Source organism: Salmo trutta, unplaced genomic scaffold (assembly GCF_901001165.1).
Source record: "Salmo trutta unplaced genomic scaffold, fSalTru1.1, whole genome shotgun sequence".
Classification (NCBI taxonomy): Eukaryota; Metazoa; Chordata; class Actinopteri; order Salmoniformes; family Salmonidae; genus Salmo; species Salmo trutta.
The window spans coordinates 43,183-53,933 of NW_021822791.1; the positions used below are offsets into that span (position 1 = coordinate 43,183).

At 43.6% G+C, this 10,751-nt stretch overlaps 1 protein-coding gene across 1 annotated transcript in view; it reads right to left on the bottom strand.

The window, feature by feature from the left end:
• The window catches only part of LOC115184905 (receptor-type tyrosine-protein phosphatase mu-like), a gene marked incomplete at its 3' end in the record, with an annotated part of 48,281 nt that extends 42,550 nt beyond the window's left edge, over positions 1 to 5,731 (bottom strand). The window contains exon 1 of the mRNA XM_029745459.1: positions 5,551 to 5,731. Within this exon, the coding sequence (XP_029601319.1) occupies positions 5,551 to 5,731 (181 nt within the window). The remainder of the gene's footprint in view (positions 1 to 5,550) is intronic.
• Between the last annotated feature and the right edge of the window lie 5,020 nt (positions 5,732 to 10,751).

A 10,751-nucleotide genomic window follows, 5' to 3' on the forward strand; every position in this document is an offset into this window, starting at 1 on the left:
AAGGGGTGGCTGTTTGAATAAATTCAACTCTTGTCTCAAATTCAATCTGAATCTGCTCTGTACAAAAAGTTCACCAACAAACAAAAAAGGTATTGAAATGCAGTAACATGCCGTTCCTAATGTCACCACTAGGTGTCAGCATCAACCTTTGTCTTGAGTACATTTACCGACAGTCAAAGGTCATGTAAACAAACACTTTATGGTAACCTGGCAATGAAAGTACGTTATGACAAGCATAAGCTAGCTGTTTCATTACCACTATGTTTTCTTACTGTTTCTTACTGTTTTCATCATCCTTATCTCAGCTCACTGGTCACGATAACAACACCCACCCATAGCACGCGCTCCAGCAGGTATATCTCACTGGTCATCCACAAAGCCAACACCTCCTTTGGCCACCTTTCCTTCCAATTCTCTGCTGCCAGTGATTGGAACGAATTGCAAAAATTGCTGAAGCTGGAGACTTACATTTCCCTCACTAACTTTAAACATCAGCTATCTGAGCAGCTAACTGATCGCTGCAGCTGTACATAGTCCATCTGTAAATAGCCCACCCAATCTACCTACCTCATCCCCATATTGTTTTTATTTACTTTGCTGCTCTTTTGCACACCAGTATCACTACTCACACACCATCATCTGCTCATCATCATCTGCTCATCTATCACTCCAGTGTTAATCTGCTAAATTGTAATAACTTCGCTACTATGGCCTATTTATTGCCTTACCTCCTCACACCATTTACACACACTGTATATAGACTTTCTTTTTTTTATATTGTGTTATTGACTGTATGCTTGTTTATTCCATGTGTAACTCTGTGTTGCTGTTTCTGTCGCACTGCTTTGCTTTATCTTGGCCAGGTCGTAGTTGTAAATGAGAACTTGTTCTCAACTAGCCTACCTGGTTAAATAAAGGTGAAATAAATTTTTTTTTAAATAAAATGTTTTCTTACTGTTTTCATCATGTTTTCATCATGTTTTCTTACTGTTTTCATCATAAAACAATATGTACATTACAATGCCATTCCTTAAGTGTCACCCGTGCGTCAATCTAAGTAACATAATAATAAAAAAACATCTGTCAGTTTAAGTCGGGCTGCACTTCAATCCACTGTATCCTCCTATGTCGGCCTTCCGCATCTGCGGTGGAAGGTGGCCGAGCTACAGCGGTATTTGTCAGACCAGGAGACATGAGGAGGGGGAGGAGGGAGGAGGGAGAGTGGGGAGGAGGGGGAGGAAGGAGGAGGCGGAGGAGGGAGGAGGGAGAGTGGGGAGGAGGGGGAGGAGGGAGAGTGGGCAGGAGGGGGAGGAGGGAGAGTGGGGAGTAGGGAGAGTGGGGAGGAGGGGGAGTAGGGAGGAGGGGGAGTAGAGAGAGTGGGGAGGAGGGGGAGGAGGGAGGAGGGAGGAGGGAGAGTGGGGAGGAGGGAGAGTGGGGAGGAGGGGGAGGAGGGAGAGGAGTGAGAGAGGACGGATGAGGGGGAGGAGGGAGAGTGGGGAGGAGGGGGAGGAGGGAGAAAGGAGAGTGGGGAGGAGGGAGAGTGGGGAGGAGGGGGAGGAAGGAGGAGGCGGAGGAGGGAGGAGGGAGAGTGGGGAGGAGGGGGAGGAGGGAGAGTGGGCAGGAGGGGGAGGAGGGAGAGTGGGGAGTAGGGAGAGTGGGGAGGAGGGGGAGGAGGGAGAGGAGTGAGAGAGGACGGATGAGGGGGAGGAGGGAGAGTGGGGAGGAGGGGGAGGAGGGAGAGGAGTGAGAGAGGACGGATGAGGGGGAGGAGGGAGAGTGGGGAGGAGGGGGAGGAGGGAGAAAGGAGAGTGGGGAGGAGGGAGAGTGGGGAGGAGGGGGAGGAGGGAGAGGATGAGGGGGATGGGGGTGGACATTTGATAGCAGAGGGATGGAGGATCAGACTCATGCTGGGTGGTGAGAGAGAAAAGAGAGAGGTGGTGGTTGGCTGTATGCCATATTAATATCAACCCTCTAATTCTCTATTGAGATCCCTTCTCTCTAACAGGGAGACCACATAGATTGGCCTAAGACAGTTCATCAGCATTACCATACTCCTTCAGGTTTAGCTTATATTTGAAAGAAGTAAGACGCTCCAACTCAATTGCTGCATGTTTTTTAAAGAGGTAAATGCTGGTTCCCAAGCTCGCGTGATCAGTAACATTGCCTGTGAACTGAAGGGTTCGCCTAAGCTTCAGCTCAACAAGACAACACAGAAGAGTTTGGAAAGAGTCTTTAGGGGTAAAGGTTAGGCACACTGAGAGGAGGGAGAGGAGGGAAGAGGGAGAGGAGGGAGGAGGGAGGAGGGAGAGGATTGAGGAGGGAAAGAGTCTTTAGGGGTAAAGGATAGGCACACTGAGAGGAGGGAGAGGAGGGAAGAGGGAGAGGAGGGAGGAGAGAGAGGAGGGAGGAGGGAAAGAGTATTTAGGGGTAAAGGTTAGGCACACTGAGATGAGGGAGAGGGAGAGGAGGGAGAGGAGGGAGGAGGGAGAGGAGGGAGAGGAGGGAGGAGGGAAAGAGTCTTTAAGAGTTAGGCCTCCAACTGCCCATCTCTTCTCTTCCGTGTGTGTGTGTGTCTTACTCCACACGGCAGACGAGAGAAGATTAATGTCAGCAGTGGAGGATGGGAGCGAAACAAAGAGGAGGAGGAGAGGAACAAGGGAGAAGAGGAGGAGGAGAGGAACAAGGGAGAAGAGGAGGAGGAGAGGAACAAGTTAAATGATAGCGGGCGCTTGAGAGAGGTGTCTGTATGCATCCCAAATGGCACCCAATGCCCTAAATAGTGCACTACTTTTGAACAGAGCCCTAATAGTGCACTACTTTTGAACAGAGCCCTATATAGTGCACTACTTTTGAACAGAGCCTTATATAGTGCACTACTTTTGAACAGAGCCCTAAATAGTGCACTATGTAGGGAATAGGGTAGTGTCCTCTGGCTGCTTGGCCGTGTGCTGCCTGTCTCCCTAGATTTGTCACTGCACCAGAGAAACAGCACTCCGAAGGACCAGCCACACACAGAGGAGATGGGAGTGGAGAGAGAAGAGGGGGGAGGGGAGGGGAGAGAGGAGAGGGGAGAGAGGAGAGAGGATGGGAGAGAGGAGAGGGGAGTGGAGAGGAGAGGAGAGAGGATAGGAGAGGAGAGGAGAGGAGAGGAGAGGAGAGGAGAGGAGAGGAGAGGAGAGGAGAGGAGAGGAGAGAGAGGAGAAGGGGAACAAGGGAGGAAGGGAGGCAGGGAGAGGAGCGGGGAAAGGGAGAGAGGGAAGAGAGAGGAGAGGGGGAGAGAATAGGAGGAAAGGAGGAGGGAACATGGGGAGGACCCCCTTTTTGTAGGCCTGCAGAACTCAGCCGGGGTCTCAACTTACTGTTGAGAGTTAGAATAGTAGAATACAAAAGGTGTCATTTAGAAATGTGGTTGTGCATCAGCAGTTCTTCTTGTTTTGAAAGTCACTTACAGTCTCTCAATTAGCCCAGTCAGCTAAAACATTTTAGATTGGTAAGTTAGTCTAGCCAGCTATCTAAACGTGTAGTAATCGTGGTGGAATTACCGACCAGGGGGCCCACATTGATTTTGTTATTCACTCTCACTCAGATATCATATTAAAAACTGCTGACATTTCTCTCCACCCTACGGCAAAACGTGTAGAATTGCAGCAAACCTGCTTTAAAACGGCAACGTTTTCTCTACGCCACATGGCAAAATGTGTAGAATTACAATAAATTAACTTTAAAACAGAATTTTTTCTCTCCGCTGTCAGGACGAGGGCAGCTAAAAGGCTTTGCTTGCAAGGTGGGGAGGGGGTCCCCAACAAAATGTAGCTTAAGGTACCCAGAAGGCTGCCTGCGTGGGTATGGATGTGGGTACCCAGAAGGCTGCCTGCGTGGGTATGGATGTAGGTACGCAGACCCACGAGCCACTGCGTATAAGTTCTGATAAGTTCTGATTTGTTGTGGGCCCCATCCCTGCTCCAGGGATTATGACCCAAAATGGCACCTATTTCCCATAGTGCACATCTTTTGGCTAGAGTCTGTGTCAAAAACAAAGTAGCTCATTTTCTTTCGCTTATGTTGCATTTGAAAGTGGCTAATATTGCGATGATTCGATCACAATTGCCACAGTAAAGGGAAACGTTGATAGTGTTAATTAACGAACAGGGAAAAGTCTAGAAAGTTGAGCGCAGCTTAGAGGGAACATTGGTTACAACCATCTTATGCCGTAGCTGCCACTTTCTCTATTACTATTATTATAAAGAAATGAAGAAATAAAAATGAGGTCAGTGGGTGGCTTCTAGCCCCCCCTTCTTCTCTCTCTCTCTCTCTCTCTCTCTCTCTCTCTCTCTCTCTCTCTCTCTCTCTCTCTCTCTCTCTCTCTCTCCGTCTCCCATCTCTCTCTAACTCACATAATAATTAACTTTCAGACTTCTTCCATGTCTTGCTAATTAGCTGTAGCTGTTTTGAACTAAGTCATTTGTTCTGTCCATCACTAAATAATGTGTTCTGTCCATAGCTGTTTGGAACTATATATCCAGACCATCTTTCTCTCTCTCTCCTCTGTTAACCAGAGAATACAGAGGCTTCGTAAGCGATACATAAGGCTTCATACTGTGATGTCCAAGGACTGTGTTTTTTTTGTGTGTTTATTTTGTTAACCAGATAATACAAATTAAACAAGTTGGGATTCCCGGCTGAAGAAAACTTTGTTTCTAAAACCATTTGAGGCAGCTGTGTTGGAGAAGTGATTTCTCCAAGGAGAAGCAGTGGTGGAGTTATATTAAAGGGACAATCAGCAGTTCTTACATCCCTTTTAGACTTATGAATTAATGATATGTACCCATTGGTTCTTGAAGTATATAACTTATAAATGCCTCATGAGTTCAGTCCAACTGTCGTACTCCATCAGAACCCACAATATAAGCTTGTTTTACTCCAATGTTTATAAACAAAGTACATGTAAACAAACACTGTATAGAATTTAAAAAAACATGGTCAATTTTTTTTTGGGGGGGAGGGGTATATATCATAGATGGTCAGTCCTTGCATCCATCGCTCTGTCTTTGAATTTGAGAGTGGTTACATCCCCCTGCTTTATAGTGAAACAGGGGCGGGGAGTTGGCTTTGTTATTGCTTCACCTGCTGATTGCCCCTTTAAACATGTTAAGGAAAAATCTCCACACATTCCCCAGTAAATTGAAAAGATGTTTGAAAACGTATTAACGGGAAATGGATAATATCCCTGTAGGAATTAGAGGATTGACAGAATTGGAGCAACTGAGGCGAAACATTAATTAAGCTTAGAACGTTTTACTAGTGGTGCTGCTGGAAGACTACATGGTGTTCAGGCTAATGTAACATTGTTTTAACACATGATGTTCAACATGATGTTCCCACATGATGTTCCCACACGATGTTCAACATGATGTTCCAACATGATGTTCCCACACGATGTTCAACATGATGTTCCAACATGATGTTCACACACAATGTTCCCACACGATGTTCAACATGATGTTCCAACATGATGTTCCCATATGATGTTCCAACATGATGTTCCCACACGATGTTCAACATGATGTTCCCACACGATGTTCAACATGATGTTCAACATGATGTTCAACATGATGTTCAACAGGATGTTCAACATGATGTTCAACATGATGTTCAACAGGATGTTCAACATGATGTTCAACAGGATGTTCAACATGATGTTCAACATGATGTTCAACATGATGTTCAACATGATGTTCCCACATGATGTTCCCACATGATGTTCAACATGATGTTCAACAGGATGTTCAACATGATGTTCCCACATGATGTTCCCACATGATGTTCCCACATGATGTTCAACACGATGTTCAACATGATGTTCCCACATGATGTTCAACATGATGTTCCCATATGATGTTCCAACATGATGTTCCCACATGATGTTCCCACATGATGTTCAACACGATGTACCCACATGATGTTCTCATATGAAGTTCCCACAGGATGTTCCCACATGATGTTCAACACGATGTTCCCACATGATGTTCAACACGATGTTCAACATGATGTTCAACACGATGTTCAACATGATGTTCCCACATGATGTTCAACATGATGTTCCCACATGATGTTCCCATATGATGTTCAACATGATGTTCAACAGGATGTTCAACATGATGTTCAACACGATGTTCCCACATGATGTTCAACACGATGTTCCCATATGATGTTCAACAGGATGTTCAACATGATGTTCAACACGATGTTCCCATATGATGTTCCCACATGATGTTCAACAGGATGTTCAACATGATGTTCAACACGATGTTCCCACAAAATGTTCCCATATGATGTTCCCACATGATGTTCCCATATGATGTTCAACAGGATGTTCAACATGATGTTCAACATGATGTTCCCACATGATGTTCCCATATGATGTTCCCACATGATGTTCCCACATGATGTTCCCACATGATGTTCAACACGATGTTCAACATGATGTTCCCATATGATGTTCCCACATGATGTTCAACATGATGTTCCCATATGATGTTCCCATATGATGTTCCCACATGATGTTCAACATGATGTTCCCACATGATGTTCCCATATGATGTTCCCATATGATGTTCAACATGATGCTCAACATGATGTTCAACATGATGTTCAACATGATGTTCCCACACGATGTTCCCATATGATGTTCCCATATGATGTTCAACATGATGTTCCCATATGATGTTCAACATGATGTTCAACATGATGTTCCCACATGATGTTCCCACATGATGTTCACACATGATGTTCCCACATCATGTTCAACATGATGTTCCCACATGATGTTCAACATGATGTTCAACAGGATGTTCAACATGATGTTCCCACATGATGTTCCCACATGATGTTCAACATGATGTTCAACATGATGTTCCCACATGATGTTCCCACATGATGTTCCCACATGATGTTCAACATGATGTTCCCACATGATGTTCCCACATGATGTTCAACATGATGTTCAACATGATGTTCAACATGATGTTCAACAGGATGTTCAACATGATGTTCCCACATGATGTTCCCACATGTTCCCACATGATGTTCACACATGATGTTCCCAAATGATGTTCCCATATAATGTTTTCACATGATGTTCAACATGATGTTCAACAGCAAAAGGTCAAGATGTTTACATATTTCAATATTTTTAGTAATACACAGTAGTATTGGTTACATTTAAAAACACATGCACGCAACCACGTAAAAGCACACACACGTGACACACACACACACACACACACACACACACACACACACACACACACACACACACACACACACACACACACAGCTATTCCTGCTGGAGCTGTGTGGCCATGTCTGTGTGGCACGAAAGAGGTGTGTGGCATAGACGGAGCGAGTGACACACTGTAAATAAGTCTCGCTGTCTGGGCTGATGGCTTGTAAATTATCATGGGCTGCAGACCCAACTCTGCTGTCCTCCGAACTGGATCATAATGAACTGATTCACATGTTTGTCTCATCCTCCTCTCTTATTATGTCTAGGTTACTATGTGTTGTAGGTAGGTTGCACATTTCTAGAATAATCTGGAAATAGGTCCAGGATAACATTGTTTCCTTTCCTCAGCCTCAGCGATTTTTCCATCTTGGTATTGTTTGCTCAATTTTACTAAATGTGGGCTGACATATAATTTGTCATTCAAAATATAGTCGTGATTGAGAATAGCATAGATTCTGAATAACATAATTGTTCGGAGCAACTTTAAGGACAAACACTTTTCATTACTTTAATTTGTCTTAATGCTTTTATGATAATTCAATTAGTCGGATTATTCACAGCGGCAAGGAAGTATTTTTTTTGTTCTGGTCTCGCATGCATGCATCCTTTTTGTCATATAATGCTTTGTTCCACTTTAAGGCATGTTCAAATTTCATTAAAAAAAAAAAACTACTTCAAACTTTCTGAGATTGCCTAGAACTCCAGTAGATTGTTTGATCATGAAATAGCGTGGCGGGAGAAATCATACGTTATTGGAGCGAGAAAAAAAACAAAAACATATTTTCTGACTTGACATTTAGAGCTGCTTTTGAAGAAATGTAACTATCGCTTCATAGTTATCTTGCATTCTGTAAATATAACATATCAATTGAAATAGGCTATAGCAAAAAAAGGATTACAGGCAATTTACTCTGAATGTAAAAGATAATTTGAAACAAAAATGTTAAAAAAATGTATGCAGATCCACATGTGTACTTAGAGGAATATACAGTGCCTTCGGAAAGTAATCAAAACCCTTGACTTTTTACACATTTTGGTACGTTACAGCCTTATTCTACAATCGATTAAATAGCTTTTTGTCCCTCTTCAATCTACACACAATACCCCAAATTGACTAGTCAAAATTTTGGGGGGGAATTTCTGGCTAATTTATAAAAACATAAGTGTTCAGACCTTTTACTCAGTACTTTGTTGAAGTACCTTTGGCAGCGATTACAGCCTGGAGTCTTCTTGGGTATGACGCTACAAGCTTGGCACACCTGTATTTCGGGAGTTTCTCCCATTCTTCTCTGCACATCCTCTCAAGCTCTGTCAGGTTGGATGGGGAGCGTTGCTGCACAGCTATTTTCAGGTCTCTCCAGAGATGTTTGACCGGGTTCAAGTCCAGGCACTGGCATTCAGAGACTTTCTCCGAAGCCACTCCTGCGTTGTCTTAGCTGTGTGCTTAGGGTCGTTGTCCTGTTGGAAGGTGAACCTTCGCCCCCAGTCTGAGGTCCTGAGGACTCTGGAGCAGGTTTTCATCAAGAATCTCTCTGTTCTTTGCTCCATTCATCCTCGCCTCGATCCTGACTGGTCTCACAGTCCCTGCCGCTGAAAAACATTGCCACCACCATGCTTCACCGTTGGGATGGTGGCAGGTTTCCTCAAGATGTGACGCTTGGCATTCAGGCCAAATAGTTGAATATTAGTTTCATCAGACCAGAGAATCTTGTTTCTCATGGTCTGATGGTATTTAGGTACCTTTCGGCAAACTCCAAGCGGGCTGTCATGTGCCTTTTACTGAGGAGTGGCTTCTGTCTGGCCACTCTACTATAAAGGCCTGATTGGTGGAGTGCTGCAGAGATGGTTGTCCTTCTGGAATGTTCTCCCATCTCCACAAAGGAACTCTAGAGCTCTGTTAGAGTGACCATTGCATTCTTGTTCACCTCCCTCAGTTTGGCCGGGCGGCCAGCTCTAGGAAGAGGTTTGGTGGTTCCAAACTTCTTACATTTAAGAATGATGGAGGCCACTGTGTTCTTCAGGACCTTCAATGCGGCAATTCCTTCGACCTCATGGCTTGGTTTTTGCTCTGACATGCACTGTGAACTGTGGGACCTTATATAGACAGGTGTGTGCCTTTCCAAATCATGTCCAATCAATTGACTTTACCACAGGTGACTCCAATCAGGTTGTAGAAACAACTCAACGATGATCAATGGAAACAGGATGCACCTGAGCTCAATTTCGAGTCTCATGGCAAAGGGTCTGAATACTTATGTGAATAAGGTAATTCTGTTTTTTGATTTTTAATAAATGTGCAAAACTTTGTAAAAACCTGTTTTTGCATTGTCGTTATGGGGTATTGTGATGTCATTGTGGGATATTGTGATGTCATATTGGGGTATTGTGATGTCATTATGGGGTATTGTGATGTCATTGTGATGTCATATTGGGGTATTGTGATGTCATTATGGGGTATTGTGATGTCATTATGGGGTATTGTGTGTAGATTGCCTAGGGATTGTTTTTATTTAATCCATTTTAGATTAAGGCTGTAAAGTAACAACATTTGGAAAAAGTCAAGCAGTTTGAATACTTTCCAAAGGCACTGTCCAACGGTCCCATAATTCCAACTCCACCTACATAGCCCTAGGACTATACATCCTATAAGCAGGGTTCATACAGGCATTGTCAAGTCAAATTCAAGGACTTTTAGGGACTTTTTCAAGCACTTCATTGTAATCAAGGACCTCAATGGTATACAATTGTATAGGGGCTAATATAGACCCCCCCCCCACCAAAGCCTGCAAAAAAGTGTCAAAAAAGTAGGCCATTACCACAAAGAATAATTACATGTGCCGTCCTTCCCAATGCAGTGATATTCAAATTATTATTACGTTGTAAAATATGTCAGAATAATGTGCCTGACTAAATAGATTACATGGTGATGTTTCTGTAGCCTATGTGGCTGACCCAGACACACATAATCAAGCCATAAATAGAGGTAGCATTAATCTCACCATTTGAATCTCACCGTCGCTGTTTTTATAATGAGAAAGAAACCAAAAACCAGGTTTCTTGTGGAAATTCAAGTTGAAACATTAGTTGTTGTCATCCTCATAATAATTGCACGATAAATTTCAGATGTAAACATGGAAACCAAAATGTATTTGTTATTTCATTACCAGATGATGTTGTGAAGAAGCCCACTAGGCTGTATGTCATTTTTCTGTCATTATAGTCAGAATAATTCATAGGAATAGCGTTGGGGTTTGCGCAATAGTCTACACTACACAATTGCGCACAGTAGACACCGAGGCACAAAATCAGGAAAACATGAACTCATTGACCCTGCTGTTAATCAACCTGGCAACAGATGATCAACATCAATTCACTAGGGATATTCAACATGGATCCATGCACAATTGAGCTCCGGGACAGGATTGTGTTGTGGCACAGATCTGGGGAAGGGTATCAACAATGTTTT